The following is a 22,709-nucleotide window of genomic DNA, read 5'->3' as shown; positions in this document are numbered from 1 at the left end:
GGCGGCCCGGTGGCGAGGCTCCGCCCTCACACGATGAACACGCACGTGCTTGCTTTTCAGAGGCCGCAGACACGCCGATTGTCATACAGCCAGCGTCCGCCACAGAGACCACCCAGCTCACGGCCGACTCCCACCCCAGCTACCACACCGACGGGTTCAACTAAGTTCCGGAGCCGCTGTGATAGAGGATAGCCCAGCACCCGGCCACTTCACCCTTAGAATCATGAACTGTAGCCGCAGAGATGGGGAGGGGGCTGCCCTGGCCACGGAGGAGGAGCAGCCGCCAGCCCGCCGGGGCCCTTCCCACCTCTGTGCCCGCCCGCCCGTCGCCCCCCAACACGTGAAGTGCGTCGCATGCAGTATTTAAAGCAGTGTAGCTACGGTCCTCTTCTGTTCTCTCCTTTTTTAATAGCATGTCTGGGGCCACGTTCCGTGTGTGTCTGTGTTGTGGGCGCGCCGCGGTGTGGCCGCGTGAACCAGACGCCGAAGCAGTCTCGGGGCTCACGAGTGGCCGCACCGGCCGTGGCTGCTGCGTAGGGTCTCCCAGTCGGGCAGGCTGGGGCCAGAAGGGTGGCTCCTTCCCCTGTGTTGGTGGCGGCCAGAGGCGGGTTCTGGCCGGCGGCAGCTGTGAGGTCCAGTCCCTGTCCTGTGCTCGCCAGCCGTGTGGTCACAGCCAGAGCCTCTGGACGCGTTCGTTGCCTGGGAGGAGCTGGGCACGTCCTCCCTCCGCCCAGCGCTGGTGGCCTTTTCGTGCTGTGGGTTTGTGCGGGGCCGTTTGCCTTGGTGGCTTGGCCTCGTGGCTGGGTTTTCCTTTGGGTGAGTTTGTCGTGGAACGTGTCGCAGGCTCTGTCGACCCCAAGATCGCGTTTTCTGCCCGGGTGCGGCCCGGGTCTCCGTGGCACGCGGTCCCTGGCCAGGCTGCGGGACGTGGTTCTTCCGCACTCCCACTCTTGTGCCCCGGCCACATTCCAGCCACCTGCCCTCCCCTCGGGTCACCCTCCACATTCCTTGAGGCCCGCCCGGGCCTCCTGGTGGGCCTTTCTGGACCTGGAAGAACCACAAGTGGTGGTGGCGAGCCAGTTTGTTGTCAGAGGGGCTGACCGTCCAGGCCCAGGTTGCTGGCGGGGCAGGGCCGAGCGGCTCTGGGAAGCACAGTGGTGAGCACAGCCCTCTTCTCTGCGCTTCCCAGAGCTCCTACCCTCCTTCCTTCGCCCGTTCCCTTCTGCCGCCGTTGATGGTTCGGGCGGCGCTAGAGACATCAGGTTCCCAGAGGAGGCAGCACCTGGACCGAAGGTGCACCTGGTGCCCTTGGCTGGTGAGCCAGCAGCCGGACTGTGGGATGGATCCTCCTCTCACCGCTGTGTTGAGCAGCACCTTGTGTGGAGCTGGAAGTCAGTCTTGTCTGTGCCCCAGAACTCGTGGGTGACGCCCCTGCCGCGGGGACTGAGGAGACGTGGGTTATGATGTGCCCGTGCCGGCCCAGCGTTGAGAGTTGCCCCACACCCCCAGCGGCACCACATGTGCTGTGGCTCCCTGCTGGGCCTGCACTGGCCGGTGGAGACCCACGGGGCCCACGTGGGCTTGGCTGCTGCGGAACGCGTCCTGGATTTGCAGATGAAGGACGAGGACGACGCCGGCTCAGACGTACCGGGTCGCGCTCCTGACGCCTGCGGCCTCCGCCCCCTCCCGTCCGCCCGCGGAGCCCTCGCTTGTCTGCCCCCCGGGGCCTTGAGGAGAGCAGGTTCTTGTTGGCCAGGAAGTGGCTGGAGGGATAGCAGTGTGAGGACAGAATGCAGACGCGCTCGGAGAGCAGCCGTGTGAGGGCGGAGCCAGTACCAGGCCCCTGGGCAGGTGTTTGATCCCATTTTGTTGTTTTTTGTCCATTAAAATGATTGTGAAGACGTCCAACGAGAGAGAAAGTATGCACTGTGATTTTAAATTAGAAATAATTCGCTAAAATCTGACCTCGTGAAAGGCTAAGAAATTCATTGCTGGCTCTGGGACCAGGGAGGAGGTAAGACCACAGAGCTGTTCTCTGCCAGTCCCAACACTGCAGCGAGGTGGAGCCTGAGAGGCAGGCTGTGGTCGGCCTTTGTGACGTTCTGGAAATACCTTTGGGAGCTGTTTTTCCCCCAGAATGGCCAAGAACTAACTGCAAAGCCCGGACTTAAGGTAGAAAGCCTCCCCCTCTGCTGCTGGGACCTGCAGGGGACCATGCACCTCTGTGCTCAAAAAACCCCGGGGCCACTGCATGCGTCTGGGGAGCCCCTCGCCAAGTGTCCTCCAGCCACAGGACGGGACACTGTCCTGGGGGCCGGGGTGGGTGGGTGTTGCAAGAGGGGCCGGGCAGGAAGTTTGTCCGACCAGTCCTTTGAAGAATGTGTGTAGTCGAAGTGAATCGTGGCAGTGAGGACGGTGACAATTGCCCAGGGGCCTGGGGTTCTCCCCGCCTGGCCCTGACTTGGCGATTCTGAATGAGAGCCCCCCGGCTGTGCTCACTGTCAGCCCTGGGCGTGTTCCCTTTTTCTGGAGTGTTCCGTGTGTTTCCCTGCTGTGCACTTGCTGAGTCTGGAGGGGCACCCTGTTCACTGGCCACATGGGGGCGACTGTCTGCCTGCTGCGCAGCTGTGAGAGCTCCTGGCTCTAGGACACCCCCACCCCACCCCCGCTTCCTTTCCCGTGCCCCCCCCCCCGTCCCCCTCTCCCCTCCCCCTCCCTCTCTTCCCTCCCTACAACTCCTGTGCCTTCCCACCCACCGCCCGATTCCCCCCTCCACTTACCTCCCCTGCTTCCCTCCCCCACACACCCACCCCCCTCGAGCCAAGGCCATGTGTGGCCAGAGAGCGCCGGGCCAGTGTGGGCTGGAGCCCGTCCTGTTCCACAAAGCGCAGGGCTTGCCCAGATGCCCTCAGGGGCCTGGCAGCAGCGACCGCTTCAGGATGGCAGGAAACACGCAGGAGACTCGTGGGGCGTCTGATGGTGGCTGCTGGTGTTTGCGTTCTGTTCCTGCCCCGTGATGTGGTCTTCTTTCCTTTCTCTTGTCTTCCTTTGGCTTTGTTCTGTTTTCAAACTGCTTTAGATATGACCGCTCGGCGTGTGAGCTTTCCTAGTTCCCTGGTCAGTCAGCGCGGTTTGGCACCCATGGGGACCCACTGGAGAAGAAGCCAGAGTGTGCTGAGGTTAGAGCAGGTGGCGTTTCCACACCCTTGACCACCAGGTGTGGCCACGAGGCTCCTGCTGCAGGAAAGGCCTGTTCCCACGAGTTCTGACGGCAGGGGGACCGTCGGGTGAGCTCCTGCTGGAGGAGTGCCCGCTGGCCGTCTGGGAGACGCTGGGGTGACACCACCAGCAGGTGGGGTGGGCGCCTGCCCGCGGGCTCCCACCGGGGTGGGGGGGGGGGCCTGCCCGGCCTCCCCCGGCTCTCGGCAGATCCCACCAGAGGGACGGACGTGAGGGTGTGGGAGGAGCGACCTCATTCCTTTCTCAACACGCTGATCTGTGAGCCCGTGTGACACAGGACCGCCCTGTTTGTTTTTGTTACTTTGGTTGTGAACCCTCCTGTGGAATTGGCGAAAGCTACGTTTTTACTGTCCTTACGAGCACGGTTGGCGTTGTCTGTGCTGTAGGTGTGGGCAGTGGGTGTGTGTGTGTGTGTGTACATATGTGAATATGTATATATCCCGCGGCAGGCGTGACTGCTGCTGTCCAGCGGCAACAAGTACAATAAAAGCTGGCCCCAAAACGGCCTTGGGTTTCCTGGTGAGTTGGGTCAAGAGCAGGGTCTTGGAGGCAGGTAGGCTCCTTCGCCGGGTGCGCAGAAGTGAACACCGACCCACTTGTGTCCCTAGGGTTTGTGTGAACGGCCAGGTAGGGTGCCAGGGCTACCGTGGTGGACCGTCCCCCAGTGCCACCCCCATCTCTGGGGGCCCACCCTTCGTGCTCACCTGACACTCCAGTGAGTGACCCTTTGGGACCTCTAGGTGGCTGGAAATCTTCCCTCCCTCGAAACATTAAAACCAGTTTTCTAAGCATAGGATACAGCCCGTGACAAATGCATTCTAGAGGGGATGCTGTCTCCTGCCCACAGGTCTGCTTTGGGAGGGGTCCACTGGGAAGGAGCAGGGGCCACACGGGGCCACCCTCCAGGAAGGGGCTGGGCTCAGGGTCCACAGGCAGTACCTTTCGCAGATTTTGTTTCCCTAGGAAATGGGACAATGTTTCAAGCTAAGAGAGGGAAGGCAGTTCACTCTGGAATAGACACGTGTGTATATATACATTGTTTTTAAATACTAAATACAAATGCATGGAAACAGCTGTCCATGCGCCGGTTTTGTCCTGTTGCTGGAACCCACAGAGGTGGGCAGGTGCCCCTGACCCCGGCTCCCACGTGCACCCTTGAGGGCCAGGCTGGAGGGTTAGGATGGGTCCCGTGATGATCTCCATTTCGTATGTCTGAATGTTGACCTTAAAATAAAGATAACTGTTGTAAAATAAATGTTTTCACCGCAAACCAGGCGTGTGTTTTATTTAAGGATCCCTGCGGCATCCTCTTTTGGGGGCGTCTTGCACCGGGGGGGCAGGGACCTCACTCCCACCTGCCTGGCCCACGTGTAGACAGAAGCCCCTCCTTGGTTCTGTTTTTCACCTCCATTTTCTAAATACCACAAATAGGGTGAAGAGAGGGTCCCGTAAGCCCAGGGCGGCTTGGACTGTGGCTTCTGCGGCCCTCCTGGGACATGTCCCAGCAAGCCGCTGGCCGAGAGCCCGTGCTCCCACTGTCCCCTCATTCCCACCTGGCTGACTTGGTAACTCCTACCGCCTCAGCCCGGAACCGCCCCGTCCCCCACGCAGACGGCAGATCACAGAACTGCCTGGCAGGACGGGGCGGGCTGCAGGAGTCCGGAACAGCACGCCGGGCCTGGGCCCGAACCCTCAGCGGGTAGCACAAGGTAGGCAGAGGGTGACTGTGGGGGTACCTGGGGCAGGCTGGCCACCCCCCGCTGTCCCCTGGGCCTGTGCTGTGTCCCCCCGTCCCCCGGTTCCGACCAGGTCACCCCAGTGCCCGCCCACCCAGGGCATCAACGTGGAGTGCACTCGGGTCCTCGTGCCTGGACGCTGCTGTGCCTCCCTCCTGGGTCGTGTCTGAGCCAGTGGTGACCTGGCACTGCATCCTGGTGTCTCCTCAGCAAGGCCACCCTCCACCCCAGCCCCCATCTGGTCCTCCAGCCGTCATGGCTCCACGGGGTTCAGAGTTTCACCCCCACACGCACCACACCGCCTTGGTGGCAGACAGACGAGAACAGCGCGTGGCCGGGGCCCCGTCAGGCACCCCTGGACTGTGTGCAGGTCACAGCATGGGGTTTCCGGCCTCACGCCAACTACTACTGTGCCTCTCTGTCCTCGTCTCGGAGATTGAGGTCTCTGCCTCAGGGCACGTGTGTCCCTGGGGGGTTCGTGTCTGGCCCACACAGTGGGGCGGGTGGCCCAGGGGCCTTGTCTTTAGGTCGGAGAGGCCACCCTGAGCCAGGAGGCCCGTGGGTGTGACCACCCGGTCCCGGCCACAAGTGTCACCTTCCATACCCTTTCAGTGACTGTCCCTCACACCTGGAACCCCCCCCCCCCCGCCTTGGGTCAGGGTACTGGGTCGTCTGTTCCCTTGGTCTTAGAGCAAGGCAGAAATACTTGGAAAAAAATTAAGCAGCATAGAAATGCTAAAAGTAATTTAACAAACACCTTGAAACAGACCCTCCTTCTGGACATAAATATGAAGCCGTTTGATTTAGATTTTCCATAAAAGGAAAGCTGACGGTGAAGCCCTGTGCCTCCCTCCCCAGCCCCGCGTCCCCCTTCCAGCCGTGGCCACCAGAATTTCAGTCTCTTTCTGCCTGTGGTTCTAACCCTGCCCACCGGTGTCAGCAGCCATAAAGCCCATTTCATTCATGATTTTATCGACCTCTAAGATTTTGCCTCAGCTGTAGCATGCTGTACTCAGCATGCACTTTCCTTCGGTGTAGGTTTTTTGAGAACTCCATCGTGGCTCCACGTAGGTTTGGTTTGTTTGCTTCAGCTGCTGCATGGCATGCAACCTAGAACCAACCACAAGTGGTCGACGGCCTTGCTAGCTGAGGACGTGGCTTTTCGGTTTTTCGCTGTTGACCAAAGCCGGGCTGCCGGGAGCAGGTGCACGCACGGCCAGCGGGCCACGGCTGGGCACCCATCCGAAGCCCGTGGACTGCGCCGGTCACCGTCACCACTGGAAGCGGGGAGGAAGCGGGAGGGGGCGACCGGGAAGGGGCGGGACGTGGCCCCCCGCGGCGGGGGCAGGGGTCTGGGGACCCGGGGCGCCGAGGGCCAGGCGGGGGGACTCCCTCCCGCTCAGGAAGACCGCGGCAGCGACTCCGCGAGAGCAGCTCGAGCGGCCACGGGCCGCTGGCAGGACACGGGGGAACCGGGGCGTCCGGGTCTGGAGGGGTCCCCGGCGCGGCCCCACCCGGCGAGGGCACGGCCGCTCGCAGCCCCGGACGCCGGGCTCTCTCCTGCCGCAGAGGGACCCCCGCTCCTACCGTTTCTCCGCGGACTCCGCTCACCGGCCCCCCACCCCAGCCCCTCTCCGTCCGGGTGCGCGGTGCCGCGCGGGCCGGCTCCCCACGCTCGCTCGGCGGCTCCGCTGGCGCTGGGGCCCGGGGGCGCAGCGGGGGGCGCGGGAGGCTCGGAGGGGGCGGGGCCAGCGCTAGCCCCACCCCCGCCACGTGACGGCGGGCCAATCCTCGGCCCCCTGGAGGCCGGTCGGTGACCAGAGAGATGAGCCTGAGGACCCGCGCCGGGAGCCAGGCCCACCCACCGGCGCGCCGACCCCGGACGTGTCGCAGCTGAGGCCGATACCGCTCCCAGCTCAGCCCCTCCTCCGGCCCCGTCCTGTGGCGGTCAAAGAGGTGGGTCCTCGTGAACCCCATGTGCGAATTACCCCCTTCTTGCCCTTCTACCCGAGGCCAGCTAAAAACCCACCCGCTACCCCCCGCCGGGCCCCTTCGCGCCTCTGAATCTGCCGCTCCCTCCCGTCCTGCTCGGAGCAAACCCACGGCTCCAGGCTGCTGAGCCCGAGCGAGCCCGGCCAGGAATCCGGGCACCTTGCGGTTCGGTGGGGGGCGGGGCGGGGCGGGGGGGGGGCAGCTGAGGCCCCGTGAGGGGTGGAGTCTTGCCCCAGGCCCGTAGCAGCCCCCAGACTCCGCTGCTGACAACCTGGCTGACTTGCCCGACTGAGCGTGACCACCAGATGTGCCTAATGCCGGTCTGGGGCTCCCCAGGCTTCCCTTCCGGCCAGGCCCCGGGGGCATCGCTCCTCGCCTTGTGGCAGCCGCTGCTGGCAAAGGGGTGGCACCTCACGGGCTGACGAACCTGAGACTGACCCCGGAGACACCATTCTCAGGTTGGACAGTCCTGGAGGCACCGCCCGGGGGCAGCTGGTGAAGGACACCCACCATGTCACGGGAGCTTCTGGACCAGCGTGGGATGGGCTCCCGGCTGTAGCCCCGTCTTCCCAGCTCTCCTCAACTTCTCCCCCAGGCACCTGCCCCCCCACCCCCACCCCTCAGCTTCTGCTGGGCCCGGAGGAGCCCAGATGCCTGGAAAGGCAGCATGAGGGCCACCGGAGAGTGTCCTGGGGATGGGCTCATCCATCCCTGGAGGGCCTCACCCACGCCTTCTGCCCCAACTGGAACCCCCCGATGTGCCCAGAAGCTGTGTGGATTGTGGTTCCCAGGAAAGCCTTGGACCTTGGATTCTGGTCCTGTCTCTGGGACTAAGAGGCCCCAAGGCCCAGAGGAATTGTCCCCTCCTTTCTCTGGCAGCCTGAAGACCCTCCCCCAGCGCCGTTTGCAAGGTGACCTGCTTCTACTCCCTGCCCCCAACAGGACCCAGCAGGAGATGGGCTCAAGAACCCCCACCCACCCTCCCCCAAGCCCATGGCCTAGCTTCCCCAAGTTGCCTTGGACGAAGGGACCACAGCCTGAGGGGGCAGGTCCTCTGGTTCAGGCTTCGCGTCTCCCGATTCTGCCCTAGGCCCCCACTGACCCTCAAGAAGCGGGAGGAACTCGTCCTCCCCCAGAGGCTGGCTGAGTTGGGCAGGGGCAACTGGGCCCTCTCCTTCCAGCCGCGTTGTGCACACGCACACGTGCCTGTGGATTTGCCGTGTGCTGATGTGTGTGCGTGGTGTCGATACGTGGGTGTACGTGTGTGGGTTTGAGTTATTCTCTGGGAGCTGGTCAGCCCCTAGCTGGACTCTGGGGGGCCCTCCGAGGAATAACCTAGCCTCTGCCTGGACCCTCATTAACGGTTTGCCCTATTTCTGTTCTGGAAAGACCCAGTGTGACCAAATGGCACGTTCCCAGCCTCACTGCCCCAGGTTACCTCCTAAGCAGGGCCAGGCCAGGTTCCCAGCACAAGGATGTTTTAGAATGGGCGAGCGGGGGCCCCAGAACATGGGGAGGGGGGTCTACTCACCAGCTTGGGCAGAAGCCCCTCCTGCTGACCTCTGGGCCCCATGTCCGTGCTCTGTCCCTGGTGCCTGGCCACCCCTCGGACAGCCTCCTGCCTTTATCTGCCTGCCCTTGGCCTGGCCCCCACACAGTGACTTCCTGTCCACGCCCCCGCAAGCTTTTCCATGACATGGTCTTTGGGGGGGGGGGGGGGGAACCAAGGAGATCAGTGAGGCAGGAAAGCGGCAAGAGCCAGCCCTGGAAGAAAGAGGGGGAGGAAGGCTGGGGGTGCCCGGCAGCCCACCCCCAGCAGCCCAAGCATCTGCGTCCCACACACCCACACCCAGGCCGGCCTGCCACAGACCCACCGTCTGGAGGGGAGCGAGAGAAGCCCACACATCCTCGAGCCCGGTGGCAACGAAGGCAGGGCCGGAGGTGGGTTTCTGGTCCCACACAGCACGGCCGGCCGCTGAGGCCCCGCCATCCCTGCTGCAACTTGGGGCTCTTGTCAGTGGCTGGGATCCACTCGTCACTCCCTCCTACCGCCGCCCACACGCTGATTTCCGCCCCGCTCCCCGATACTACAAACACATGGTGGGGGTGGGAGGCGGCTGCGGAGGCTGTCTCTCGAGACCCAGAGCCCCAGGTCCCCGCGGCCACCCAGGGGCCCGTCTAGCAGAGCCAGGAGCTGTGCCCTCCTAAATCCGGCACTGAGCCCGGATCGCCGGGAAAGCCGAGTGCGAGACCGGGGGTGCCTGTTGTGCTGTGGAGAAGGCCAGGCCCCTGGACTCTTCCTCTCCGTGGTGGCTCCGCACCTCGGCCCCAGGCAGGGCAGCACTCAGGTGCCCCTCACCCATCAGTCACGGCTTCGTTTCCCTGAACTTTATTTTATAAAACGTACAGAGTGAGTTACAGCGGTAACGTCTTTTTTTAAACTGAAATAAGTTACGACATCTCTGTAAGCAAGGCCACGCGAGGCGGGAAGAGGCTGGGCGGGGGCGAGGGCAGGAGGGCTCAGGCTCGCTCGGGCTCGCTCAGGCTCGCTCGTGGAGGCCACTCTTCCTCATCACTGCCGTCAGGAACAGCGTCGGTCCCGAAGTAGCGGTCACCGAAGTTCCCTGGGGAAGGAAGCAGGCCCTCGTGGCGGGGATTCGGGCCGCCAGACCCCCCCCCCCCCCCAGCACCGCTGACCGGCCCCGCGCGGCCTCACCGATGCCAGGGATGATGCGGAAGAGGTCATTGACGCGCTTGTCCACAGCTGTGGTGAGGATCCTCACTTGCGGGAAAGCATACGCCACCGAGTGAACACCCATCTCCGCCATGAGCAGCGACAGCAAGAAGATCTTGTCCTCCGGCACGTCGTGGTCCTGCACGGTACGGGGCCAGTGAATTCCAAGCCAGCCCTGCGGCCGGCGGCCCCCTCCAACCCACTCACCAAGAGCACCCGCACGGCCATCATGGCTGCAGCGCCCGTGGACACGGTGCAGTCCATCAGGATGACGTGGTCGTCACTAATGTCCTTGGGCAGCCGCAGGTAGTGGAGCTGCGAGGAGCCGGAGTCGGAGCCGGAGTCAGAGCCGGCACAAAGCCAGGGCTGCCCTCCGGGCCCTCCGGACTCTCCCCGCCCCGGATCACCACCGCCTCCCTCCCCCCCCCCCCCCCCCCCCCCCGCGCGCGCGCCCTCCAGGCTCCCTGCGCCCCTTGGCCCCTGCCCTCCAGGCTCCTTCCGGCCCCCCCCCCCCCCCCCCCGCACCTCGGGCTCCCCAGTGAGCTGGTTGGTCTGGATGAGGATAGTGCCTATGCGCACGTCTTTGCACACGGCCCGCAGCGCGGGCTCCATCGTCTCACCGGCCCGCAGGATGGACACGCCAGTGATCTGGGGGCCCGGGGGTGGGGGGCGTTGAGCTGGCCGGACCTACCGCCTCGCCTCCCCGGCTGCCCCAGTCTCGCCCCCCGGCTGCGGCCGGCCCCGCCGGTACCTGCTTCCCCGCATAGCACTTGCCCGCGTAGTCCTGCCCCTGCGGGGTCTGCACGACGCAGTCCTGCGCACAGAGTGGGTGGGGGCGCTCGTGAGCACGAGGGGCCGCCCACATCCCGCTCCCCCCCCCCCCCCCCCCCCCCCGCCCCGCACCTGGAAGGGCAGGAAGGAGAGCGCATGCTCAATGAGCAGCCGCATCAACCGCTTGGAGTAGAAGATGAATTCGTCACGGCTGGTCTCCTTGTCCCTGTGGGCCGGTGGCGTTAAGCAAAGGGGTGGGCGGCCAGGGGCCACCTCGTCCTACAGAAGGGCTCTCACCTGATGATGGTGTGCATGCCTCGCACCTGCGGCGTGCTCTCGAGGACACTCAGCGTCTGAGGCAGAGGGTGGCACTGGTGCGCCGAGGCCAGTGCGGCCCTGGAAACACAAGCCAATTGGGGGACTCAAGAAGGGGTGTCTCCTCCTGGCGCCCCATCCTCCCGCTCCGACACTGTGTGTGGGGCAGATGTGAGGGGGACAGTGGGGCGTGCAGAGTGGGGGCCGCCGCCTCCCTGTGGCCGACCTGGAGGGAGGGCCCCACCCCCGAGATACGCCCGCCAGGCGAAGGCAGAGCAGCTGACCTTCAGGTGGGAAAGCGAGGGGCTACGGTGTCAGCCTCCCCTCCCAGCCCCAATCCCCTCCGGGCCTTGCTCGGGAGAAAGCGAAAGGGGACCAGGCAGTGGGAGGGAGAAGGAGTCTCAGCCCCCAGGAAGGGCGACCGGTCCCCAACCCCAGAACATGTCTCTCTGGGCAACAACTGAGCTTCAGGGCCAAACTTCACCCTGACCCTTCCCTCCAGGTGATGCACCACCCTCTCAGAAGACAGGAGCAAATCTAGCTCAGGGCCACCCCTGCTGCACCAGGCCTGGAGTGGGGAGAGGAGGGGGGGAAGTGGGGAACAGAGGGGGCGGGGCAGGACGGAGCAGAGGGGGCGGGGCAGAGGGCAGAGCTGGGGGAGGGCGGAGCAGAGCAGAGGGGGCGGAGCAGAGGGCAGAGCTGGGGGAGGGCGGGGCAGAGGGCAGGGGACGGAGCAGAGGGCAGGGGGCAGGGCAGAGCTGGGGGAAGGCGGAGCAGAGCAGAGGGGGCGGGGCAGAGGGCAGAGCTGGGGGAGAGCGGAGCAGAGAGCAGAGCTGGGGGAGGGCGGAGCAGAGCAGGGGGGCGGGGCAGAGCTGGGGGAGGGCGGAGCAGGGGCGGGGACAGCAGCCCCCCTCCCCCAGCAGCGCACAGCACAGCAGCAGCACAACCAGAGCGCACTCTGTCCTCACATATCCCAGCGCAGCTTCCTCTGCTCGCCAGGTGAAGAGTACGTTCGGGGAGGGAACAGGGCAGGAAACCCAAGGGTTTACAAAGAGGAAAAGAACAAAGAGAAAAAGAGCATTTAGCAAGGGAGCGCGGGCAGCCCCTGCAGCCTCCGGCTAGCTGGCCTGAGAGAGAGAGGCAGGTGGCGGGCGACTGGGGGACCCCTGGAGGCTTTGCTCTCCGAGGCACGGCCCCGCCCCGAGGCCTGCCTGCCTGCCTGCCTGTCCCCGCCGCCGACCGCCCACCAGCAACACTTCCTGGGGCTGACAGAGGCGAGCGGCCACCAGCCACCACTTCCGTGGCTGGCCAGAGAAGGGGAACTAGCCGGCAGCAGCATTTGGGTGTTTTCTCAAGTCTGAAACCCCAGGAACTGTATTCTCACAACAGAGGCTTCCAGAGGGCCTGACAGGACAATCCCTGCAGGTGCCCTGGTCTGGAGGAGAGCCAAGCAGTGATTCAAGCGAGGGCAGGACGCTGGAGGGGCCAGTGACTGGCCCTGGAGGCATTCCCAACGCAGCAGCTGGGGCTCCCAGTTGTGAACCGGGGGCTCTCCTGGTGCTTCCCGATCCCACAGAAAGCCTGGGCTAAAGGCAGGTCATTCATTCATTCATTCATTCATTCATTCATGCTGAGCACTGTGTGGGGTAGGTGCTTCCTCTGCTCCCTTGGGGCCCTGGTGCATTCAGAGCTCCTGGCTCTCTCTCTCTCCAGGGCCAGATGGGCAGGGGGCCAGGGGGCTGAGGCCTCACCACCATCTGTGGGAATCCAGACCGGACCCTCAGATCAGGCAAAGGAGGTATAAACCCAGGCCCTCCCTCTAGCTTCTGAGGGGCAGGCCTGTAGCCACTGACCTGGGGGGCACCCAACAGGGCTGGCTCAGCACAGCTGTGCCCTCTGGCGTCAGACCCCATGCAACCAGCCCCATGCTAGGGAGAGGCCTCCAGAGAGGTCTGACCAGGGCAGAGTCAGGGCTCTGTGTGACCTTGGGCAAGTTCCTTAACATCTCTGTGCCTTAGTTTCCTCATCTGCCAACAAGGACAGGCAAAAGCAGTGTGGGGGCCACCACACTGTCCCTTCCGTGCCTGGGGCAGGGCTGCCCAAGGGTGGGCATGACAGGAGAGGACCCTCCCGCCTGCCCAGGTGACAACCCAAATTCTGAGCTGCCTGTGGATGTTGGAAATGCCTCCGTCTGTGCAGACAGGTGTAGGAAGTCTTACCTGACACTGAGCTCACGCTGCGGCAGCAACACAGGGAGACACAAGGGAATGGGGTGGCACGTCAGTGATGGTAGCGCTGCTCACCTCGCAGTCACCGGACAGCACAGCCCCTCGCCACCGTGCACCCTGGCCAGCTGGGCCACCCCCACCCAGGAACGGACCTGCCACAGCCCCACCAAGGGATCGTCCGAGGCAGCTGCCAACCATGGGAGGGAACCAGCTGTTACGGCCTGTGACCTGGGCACCCTCTGGACTGGGCAGTAAGAGCCAGGACTCCTGGGGCTCTGTTCCTCATTCCTCAGGCTTCCAGCACCCCATTACGGAGCCTGCCCAGAGCGGTGGGCAGTGCCCTTAGCCAGCCCAGCGCATGTAACTTCAGGTTGGGGCACCCCTCCTGGAGTGATCGGGACACAGCACCCAGCACTGACACCCAACGGTCCCTGGAAGCTTTGGGAAGAACAGGAGTGCACCCTTCCACTCAAGGCCCAGCTCAGGCCGGAAACACCAGAAGGCACCTGTACACTCCACGCTTCCTCAGGGAACCCAGCTGCCTCCGGCCAGCACAAAGGGCCGGGGGCTGGTGGGCAGCAAGGCTGACCGAGCAGGCCTGGGACACTGGAGGGCCAGAACGTGGCAGGGGACAGTAAATACACGGGGGCTGCAGAGCAGGTGGCTGTGGATGGTGGCTGCAGGGAGGCAGGGAGTGGGGCTGGGCGGGCTGCAGGTAGCTGGGAACCTGGCCCAGCTGACTCACCTCCTCCAGCTGGCTGTGCATGTGCTGCACGATCAAGTCGATGGCCACTGTGTTCCCGCTCCCTGGGACGGGACAGGACAGGTCAGGAGGGTGACACGGGCAACCAAGGCCTCCTCTGCCCACATCCCCAGGGCAGGTGTGTCTGCAGGCTCACCCCAGGGCACCACGATGTCTGCCACACGCATGGTGGGCTGGATGTACTGGTCGAAGGCAGGTTTGACGAACTTGTTGTACTGCTTGATGACACCCTCGATGTCTCGGCCTCGCTCGCTGATGTCCCGACGCAGCCGTCGCACGAGGCGGATGTCAGAGTCTGTGTCCACAAAGATCTTCATGTCCAGGAGCTGGATGGGGAGAGCCGGCTGCTGAGCGGGGCGTGCCACCGGCAGGGCCGGTGTGGGCGACATCGGGACCAGTTCCTGCAAAGATCTCTGGGCTGTGTGCCGACCTCGGGGCACCTTGAGGGTCTGGCTGGTACCTCTGGCTGGCAGTGTGCGTGGCTGTGGGGGCATGTACACGTTGCGTGGGGGCGCTGTCCACCAAGGGCTTCAGCCAGAGGCCACCGGATGGGTACTGGTTCCCGAGGCAGGTGGAGCCGGCACCACTACCGTGGGTCGTCCGCTATCTACGTGCCCTCGCACACACCAGGGGACTGGGGACTTGTTCCCTCCCCACCACATCCCCCATCATGGTTCTTGGGCTTGGTGAGTTCAGGTCTGGCCTAGAACGGGCGGATGTGGGGCTGGGCACTGCTGTACGGTGGGCAGCGGAGTTCCCTGAGCCTCAGCCCAAACCCGCTGGCCTCAGAACTACAAGGAACCGGGAGCAGATCTGGCACAGCTGGCTGTGAGCACAGGCCTCCCCCGATGGGCCTCAGCAGGGGCAGGAGAGGGAGCCCCGCACAGCAGGGCCTGGCGGGATGGATGCGGCTGTGCACGCCCCCCAGCGGTCAGGGGTGCGCCACGCAGACGGCACAGACACAAGGGCCCGCCTCCACCCCCGGCAAGAGCACGCACGTGCACACACACAAACCCACACCCACCACCCCAAGGTCACTCTGACCTCAGTGCCTGCATGAGCCCCAAAGAAGAGCAAAGGAAACACAGACATGAAGAGGGTGAGTAAGGGTCAGAAGAGAAAGAAAACACAGTAGAGGCCCTGGCCCAGGGCTTGCACCCCCACCTGGAAGGGAGCCCCTCCTCAGGCTGCCTCCCCCACCAAGGGCATTTCCAGTCTCTCTGTGGGAGTGGCGGGTCTGCTTGACCCAACGTCCTGACTGGCTCCCCACAGGGTAGCCATTCCTCACCCAACACCCAGTGACTGCACCACAAGGATGGGACAGGTGGCCATGCACCTGTCAGAGCCAGTGGCTTGGCCTGCTTGGAGGAGGCAGGTTTGAGGTTAGAACCACAGCGGGGACAGGGAGCTGAGCCGGGGTGGGCGTCCCCGGCCGTCAGCCTCGAGCCCTGATCTCACCTCCAGCAGTGTCTTGTCAGCAAAGGCCATGATGCCCTCGAAGATGATGACGTTTGCACCATAGAGCGTTTTCTGCAAAGGAATCGTGCAGTGGTTCACCCTCTGTGCCCACCGTGCTCCCAGGAGGATAGGCACAGGCCGGGCCCAGCGGGCCTACCCAGTCTTTCTTCCGGCTGTGGGTGGTGAAGTCGTACACGGGAACCTTGACACTCTTGCCCTGCTTCAGCTTCTTGAGGGTGGACACAATGAGGTCAAAGTCAAAGGCGTCTGGATGGTCAAAGTTGAAGTTGTTGCGGGCAGCCTGCTCCTGCTGCTGCGTGGTGAGCACCTGTAGGGGGAGGAGGCAGGGGCTCTGCGTACCCCTCCCCGCCACGCCCGGGGCCGGGGCCGGGGCGGGGGCTCCAGGCCCCTCTGAGGACATGGCCTGCATGTGCGGGAGTGCTCCTCACCTTGTAGAAGGAGTCCATGGACAGCAAGACCACCCAGGGCACGTCCAGGGCCTCGATGATCATCCTGGCCACGGTTGTCTTCCCGGAGGCGCTGCCGCCTCCCAGGCCTGCGGGAAGGGGCGGAGTGACCCTGAGCAAGGGCCGCCCAGCCAACCTCCCAGAGGGGTTCCCTGACACACACAACTGAGGGGCACGAGGCCGCTGACATCAGTGGAGCTGCTGCTCAGGTAGGTGCTCGATGACAGGTCCTGCCTGACCTCCCCCTCCCGCCGCGGGCCTTGCTCACCGATGGCGAAGGCCTCCTTGGACTGCGTGCCATGCTCGTTGTACCAGGGCGGCCGCCCGGCTGTGTAGATGGTGCGCTTGCTGGTGCGCAGCAGGGGCGGCTCAGACTTGCACTGGCTGGTGGTGCGCTTCCGGGGCGAGCGCCTGGTGCCCACAGCTGGGAGGAGCCTGTCCAAGGACTCCGCATTGCTGCTGCAGAGAAGGAGTACACGCTCGCCTCTGCCGTCCTGTGTTGGGCCTGGCGTGGCCGCCGTGGGGCGCAGCCCCCGTGCAGGCACACGGGCACGGCGCGGGGGGGGGGGGGGGGGCAGACTCAATTGGGGCATACACAAAAAACCACCCGCAGCCCACCCACAGGGCTCCGGGCCTCGGACCGCCACTGCCCACACAAGTTCAGAGGGACAGCAAACACAGGGCAACGAGGACTGCCATCTTGGGCCTGGCTCCTCTTTCCTCGTAGGCTGGGCACCAGCGGGCTCCATAGGGCCCCTGTCCTTTCAGGAGATGAGAGGGGCACACCAATGGCAGTCAAGACCCCGTGGAGGACTATGTTTCCTCCCAGGACACTCTCTGGGCAGTCCTCTTGTTTTATATGGTCTGATCCCTGCCACCCCGTAGGGTACACAGGGAGAGGGGCTCCGGAGACAGAAGCTGCTGACGGGAAAGCTGGGCAGGGCGGCAGAGTGGATGGGTGCAGGAGGAAGGCCCTGCACTGGGAGGCCTACAGGGAGGCCCTTGCTTCTTGCCCTCCAGCACGCTGCAAACTCCGGGCAGAAGGCAGCGGCCCCCAGGGGCTACGAGCTGGAAAACTCAATCCAGGGAAGGCACGGACGGCATCCGTGTTCTGTCCTGCCCACGCTGTCCCCCTAGTGCCGAAGGGACATGCTGATGTCTCTGTCGTTTCAGAAGGGCACGGTGTGGCTGCTGGCCCAAGGCCTCAAATCCCAAGAGCGGCAGCTCCGGGGACATTCAATTTGGCTGAGTGGCCCAGCTGGGAGGCAGTGTCTGCCTGATGCCTGCTCAGAGTCTGTGCTGAGAGGCTTGGACACAAAAGCCTGGTGTAAAGATGGCTGCAAGGCCAGGACAAGCCCAGGGAGAAGGCGTTTCTGGCCACCGCATGAGAGAGAGACTGGGCTGGCCAAAGCATCACCTTGCTGACCTGCTCCCGAGGCTTCAAGGCAGGTCGTGGCCCAGCACAGCTACTGACTATCCGGGCAGAGCCCCCGGCGGGTGGGAAGACAGGGCAGGGAACCATGTGGACGCGCTGGGCAAGTCGGTCCCTGCGGAACGCGTTCCGCAGCACTGCCTGTCCACCCCTGGTCCAGGACCCTGGTGATGAGTGCTGCTCACAGTACTAGCAGGAGAGCCAGGGATGAACAGAGACAGGGAAGGCGTCCTGGAAGTATGGCTGGGTGAGAAAGTCCAGTGCCATGAGACACGAACTCATTTATATATTTACATAAAACCGCCCGCCTGCACACACCTTCATTTGAGGGTGCGTGAGCAAAATGGGGCGCACGGAGGGGGCTACAGTCTGTGAAGTCTGCTGCCACCCCTACAACCAGCAGTGCCGGGCCGCGGGGTGCCTGGAACCGGGCCGCAGACCCATGCCCCGGCAAGGGTGCTGCCAGCTCACCCAGGCCCGTGACAGTGCCTTCCTGCCTCTGGAACAGCCTGCAAGAGCCGGGAAGGTGGGGTGCACATGTGTTGGGCGTGGGAGGAATTAGCTGAAGCCAAAGGCGTGACAGGTAGCGCTCGGGAGCCTCCTGGTGTGTTGAGAGGACAACTTCAGCAGCAAGAAACCACCCACCACATGACAGGAGACACGTGGCCGCATCCTGGGGGACAGACAGCACAGGACTGCCGCTGCTCCTTGCCAGGACAGCACAAGGAGCCAGCGCTGGAGGTGATTAGCCTGTCTGTGTGCTCAGTGTCACCTCTGTGGCTCTGGAGACAGCAATCTGGAGCGAGGACAGCCCTAGGCACTGTCACCCAACAGCAAGCATGTGGGGGCTTCTGCCCAGCATGGAGCCACCCCAGCAGTGCCGCCCACACGCCCATTCAGTCAAACCAGAGAGGGACACGGTGCGGGGGTGGGGAAAGCATGCACCAAGCAGCAGTATCTCCAGGACCTGGGCAGAGGGCAGTGCTGTGTGATCTAACCCCGGACGTATTCGTCTAACCACACTGAGCACACAGCCCCCACGGCTCACCAATGTGTTGCCCTCCCAAGCAGGCGGCCCGCCGCTCGCTCTGGAGATGACAGATGGCCCATTCGGGAGAGTGGAGCCAGCCCTGCGGTGGCCCTGGGGGTGACGGTGGGCAGAGAACAAAGTCCAGCCCCGTGCCTTCTGCGAGCACACTCCAATGTGGAAAACCTGACTTGCAATGGAGGAAGTCCTCCCCATCTCAAAGAACGCGCTCTTGTGCGCTCGTGCTGAGCATGCCCACGCAGGACCGCCTCGGGGCAGCGTAGGCCTGGGGCTGGCATCGCTCCCGTCCCCTGCTTCTCACCCCGGCACAGTGGCCTGGCCTCTCCAGCAGGAAACTCAGAGTCCCTATTTGTGAGTGTTCATTGTACTACTGAGGTAATGACGGCCACCACCACTGACAACTTCTGAGGCTCATGCTGCCAACAGCCTGGGACCATTCCAGGGAAGAGTACCCGTGCGCCAGGAAGAGCTGAAAGTAGGGCAGAGAGAGCTTTGCCAGAAACCCGCCCCGTCTAGGGCGCCGCCCCATCTAGGGCGTGTGATGGGCCGGAAAGGCATCAGGCTGGGTCTGCAGCCAACTCCAGCTGCACTGCCTTCTCCAAAGCCCCGTCTCTCTCTGGGAATCAGGGACAAAGCCGCGCTGTGACCTCAGAGCAAGCCGCACCCCATTTTCTCGGCGACACGACCTTGGAAATGGGAACATCGCACAAAAGATCTCATTTCTCAGTCAACAGATGGTCGGGGTGCTTCTGGCTACAGTGACAAAAGCTAATCTCAAACCAAAGGATTATGAGCCACAACAGAGACTCACCTGTAACAGACAGCCCCAAGCAAAACCAGACCCTGCTGGCGGCCAGCCCTGCCTGGCCCCTCACGAGCACCTACCCGGCCTGTTTCCCTGCGTCGATCGGACACACGCTACATGGGGCTGCCAGCGGCCAAGACACTGCAAAGGCAGTTCCTCACTACAGCCGCGGGGGACAACAGGCCTGCCACTCACCTGCCTTCCGCTCCGAGGGCCCAGCATCCCGAGATCCTGATGCCAGGGTAAGCTGGGGGGCTGCTCATGGCTGGGACACAGGGGACAGTGGACAGCAGGGTGATCCCAGGTGTGTGCAGGAGCATCTCCACAGGGCCACTTAGACCCACAGTGGCCCCCTTGGACAGCTCAGGAGACACCTGAACTGTCCCTCCACGTGTGGGCAGGAAGTGCTGCAGGTGAGGAGCTGGGGTTGGGTCCGAAGAGCCTCCCGTGTGGAAGGAACAGCACTCACTGCCGGCCTCAGAGGCTGAGGCCACGGGCATTAAGAGGATCACCCGGCTGGGGGCTGTGCACTTTCCTGATATTAATAGCACTGACCCTGCTGAAAAGAACAGTGTCCTGTGGCCCTGGCAGACCTCAGGCCTGCCCTGGCCTGTGCACCGGCTGGTGCACTGCTGGCCCAGTGCTTGCTGAGGACCACAGTGCACCCCTCCTAGAACACCATGGAAAAAACTCCAGACCCCAGGCCTGCTTGGGACTGTAAAACCAATCCTCTCCTACACCCCTACAGAACAGGGAAATCTGAGGTCTCTCCTGGCCAAGTCTTGCTGAATGTCAATGCTGCGCTGAGCGTCACACTCTTGGCCCCAAGGTGCCTTCTAGAGGCATAAACAAACCTGAAACTCTATCCACCTGCCCCACCCCCTCCAGGGGTAGGCTCCAGTTCATCCCCCAAGGCCACCCAGTGCTGCGTGTTCAGCCAGGGGAAACAGTCATTCTCTAGCCTGGCAGCAGGAGAAAGAATGGGTTCAGCCCCAGCCTCAGCAAGGGTGGGTCAGCCAAAAGATCTTTACTGCAGTGTGTGAAGCGGTCTGCATCCCTAGGTCCTCAGCCTCCTTTCCAGCTTTCCTCCTGGCTTCTAACAACACAGAGGCTCAGGGAAGAGAAGATTCCAGATGGGGCTCACACACCTGAAGAGGGGCCGCTCCTGGCCGCCCAGGTAACAAGGGTGTGTCTGCCTCCCTGTCCAGAGGCACTTGGAGGCAGAACTGAACTGTCCAACTTTGCCCACAAGCGCTTCCCCCTCCTGCTCCCTGGCCTGGACAAGCGGGCAGGGGCTGGCCCACACTTGGGAGGCTGGAGCTGTCCTGGACAGGGCTGCAGAGTTGGGGCATGCAGCACCAGGGCCTTCACTGGTGCCTGACACTCTGTCCAGGTTTAGGAAGTTTGCTGGATGAGTCAAATGAGGCTGGATGGAGGAGGGAGGAGCCAGGCCCCAGTGGACCCCAGACTGCTCAGAGACAGAGGTGTCAGGGGAGTATTCTCAGGGCAGGTAGAACACTGGGGGGCTGCAGCCTTAAAGGAGCCAAAAACAGGCTCCAGAGACTTGCACAGCCCCTACCCCATTACCCTGGAAACCTCCCTGCAGAAGTCCCTTGTTCCTGCTGCTCTGGGCGGGTCCAGCCAGCCTCCCTCCATTCCCATAGCTGCAAACCCACCTCCACCAGGACCGCACCAGGAGACAGCCCCAGGGGTTCACTGTTATCACCACCGTTCTCATTTACCCATCAGCATGTCCAGTGCTAAGGGAGTTGGAGTCTCTGTCCTCATGGAGCTAACCCTCTAGAGGGGCAAGCAGACAAAACACAAGGGCAAAGTGGACAAACCATACCAGTGCGTCCGCAATGATGTGGAAGAAGCTGGAAGGGTGGTCAGGGAGAGCCTTAGCTCAGGGGCACTGGCACATACACCTAAAATGCCAACCAGACCCAGCTCCGGGGCCCTTGGGGGGTGTGCAGGGACTGTGGGGGCAGCACAGAGGAACAGCCCTCAGGACACCAGCCAGCATCAAGGGACAACCGTGAAGTCCAGAGGCAGTTCCAGGGTAGACCCCATGGGCCTCTGGAGAAAGCGTGCTGGAGTCTCCACTTACGGCTCCCAGGTCCTGGCTCTCTTCCTACGACCTATGCTTCCCTGGACATCATGGGGGGGGGGGCACCCAAGCCCACTACATGATTCTGCACGCAGGATGGGGCCCTGACTGCAGCTGCCACCTATCTGTGTCCTCAGAGAGTGCTTTTCTCAAGGGCCTACCTAGCTTTATCCTCTCTGATCTTGGGCTACCTCAAAGATTCTTTGGAACAAGCAGGTGTCACAGACTCAAGTCCTCCAAGACTCACCCTGTGCCAGGCATATAGTCACTTTTTGCTGGGAAGGTGTGAGATGGGAAGGACACACAATGCTCCTCAGGGCCTGGACAGCCTCCTGCGATCTGGCGGCTCCTGAAGGAGAGCTGTCATCGCAGGGCAGCCTCGCCTCATCCCTTACCCCTCCCCCCCCCCCCCCCCCCGCCCCTCTCCTCCCTCCAAGAAAGAGGTTGCCCTGGCACCCAGACCATTCTGGAGGAATCCAGGCACACAGCATTTCTGCCTTGGAGAGATCACCCAAGTCCCGAGATGAGATGCCCGGGCTGGAACCGTGGTTTCCTTGGACCCCCACAACCTGCGGCCCTCGCAGAGCCTTCCTGAAGCGACAGTTTAGACCCGGAAGTGCAGGGGGCTGCTCCGGATCGCGGCTCAGCCACCGCCCCCTGGTGGGCCTGGCCCCAGGAGCTCAGTAGGAGCCCATTTCCTCTTGGCCTCTTCCATCTCCCCAGTCAGGGTGACAAAATGGCCCTGCCCCCGCTCCACCCTTCCAACTTCAACTCTTGCAAAACCTCCCCAGAGCCTGGCGGCACCGCACAACAGGTGGGGCAGGCGGAAGGCAGCAGGCACGATCTACCCCAGACTCACGAACCCTGGCCTCTTAGGTGGAGCAGAGCCTGAGTCCCGGCGTATTCCAGAACACACTGACCACCTCAGATGCTCCAGCCCAGGGGCCCTCCCCGTCCCCTCGGGACAGACAACAAAGTCCACGCCAGCTACGTGCGGAATCCGCTTTATCCGCAGAACCTCGGACTGGGCGCCCGGCAGGCCCTGCCCATGAACCCCGTGCCGCCGGCCATCGAGGAGCGGCGGGGCGGACACGGTCTCACCTCCGGGCTCAGCGCCGCCGGCCCCGCCAGGCCCGGAGGAACCTCCCACCGCGGCCGGGGGCCCCCCGCGTGTCAGACCCAGCCCGTCGAGGTCGCCCTGCCGCAGGCGGACGCCCCACCGCAAAGCGGGCTCCGGCTCACACGGCGGACGCGAGAGGGCGTGCGCGGCCCCCAGCCCGTGCTCGGCGGGGCGCGCCTACCGGTCCTCGCACGAGGCCTCGCTCCTCTCCGCCGGCCGGTCGGGCCCGTCTCCCGCCGCAGCGGGCGGCGGAGGCAAGCGGGGCGCGTCATCAGAGGCTGGGGGCGCCGCCATGGAACTCTGAGGCCTCGCCGCGGGCCGCGTCTCCGGGGCTGGCCGCCGGGAGTCGTAGTTCGGGGCTTTGCGCCGCACCACTCGCTGGCGCGCCGTGCGGACTACAAGTCCACAAGGCCGTGCGGCTGTGCGTGCCGGGACTCGTAGTCCGCCTCACCCGCTGCGAGCGGGCGGACCGGCGTCGTCTGCGGGGAAA

At 63.8% G+C, this 22,709-nt stretch overlaps 3 protein-coding genes and 1 long non-coding RNA gene across 16 annotated transcripts in view; 3 read left to right on the top strand and 1 right to left on the bottom strand.

Moving 5' to 3' along the window:
- DNAJC5 (DnaJ heat shock protein family (Hsp40) member C5) overlaps positions 1–4,510 on the top strand; it is a 49,356-nt gene extending 44,846 nt beyond the window's left edge. For all 4 annotated transcript variants that reach the window (XM_030309150.1, XM_030309151.1, XM_030309152.1 and 1 more), the window contains one exon: positions 61–4,510. In XM_030309150.1, the coding sequence (XP_030165010.1) occupies positions 61–164 (104 nt within the window). In that variant the 3' untranslated portion in view covers positions 165–4,510. The remainder of the gene's footprint in view (positions 1–60) is intronic.
- Positions 224–9,329, top strand: LOC115509819. The gene is made up of 5 exons (XM_030309085.1): positions 224–340; positions 1,190–1,315; positions 1,510–1,644; positions 6,735–6,932; positions 7,305–9,329. Exons 1-5 carry the CDS (start codon positions 224–226, stop codon positions 7,800–7,802), a joined length of 1,074 nt encoding a protein of 357 aa, XP_030164945.1. The 3' UTR covers positions 7,803–9,329.
- A 12-nt stretch (positions 9,330–9,341) lies between these two features.
- UCKL1 (uridine-cytidine kinase 1 like 1) lies at positions 9,342–22,604 on the bottom strand. 10 transcript variants are annotated; one of them, XM_030309131.1, is made up of 16 exons: positions 22,401–22,604; positions 21,347–21,448; positions 15,973–16,163; positions 15,687–15,793; positions 15,395–15,565; positions 15,238–15,309; positions 13,916–14,105; positions 13,762–13,823; positions 11,757–11,776; positions 10,771–10,869; positions 10,606–10,699; positions 10,454–10,516; positions 10,228–10,350; positions 9,910–10,017; positions 9,685–9,841; positions 9,342–9,592 (listed from the first exon to the last, which is right to left on the bottom strand). In XM_030309131.1, the coding sequence occupies exons 1-16, from the start codon at positions 22,511–22,513 to the stop codon at positions 9,489–9,491; spliced, it is 1,776 nt and encodes a 591-aa protein (XP_030164991.1). In that variant the 5' UTR covers positions 22,514–22,604; the 3' UTR covers positions 9,342–9,488. The 10 variants fall into 10 exon arrangements, with proteins under 10 accessions (XP_030164991.1, XP_030164992.1, XP_030164994.1 ...); XM_030309132.1 differs by having other exon boundaries at positions 15,973–16,160; XM_030309134.2 differs by lacking the exon at positions 22,401–22,604 and adding an exon at positions 21,562–22,294.
- Positions 16,161–21,020, top strand: LOC115509858. Its single transcript, XR_003967507.1, has 2 exons — positions 16,161–19,231; positions 20,051–21,020. It is a non-coding gene; the product is annotated as an uncharacterized LOC115509858 (long non-coding RNA).
- Positions 22,605–22,709: the final 105 nt, after the last annotated feature.

The sequence above is a fragment of the Lynx canadensis genome, chromosome A3 (genome assembly GCF_007474595.2).
Source record: "Lynx canadensis isolate LIC74 chromosome A3, mLynCan4.pri.v2, whole genome shotgun sequence".
Lineage (NCBI taxonomy): Eukaryota > Metazoa > Chordata > Mammalia > Carnivora > Felidae > Lynx > Lynx canadensis.
This window is presented reverse-complemented; position numbering and strand designations above follow the sequence as displayed.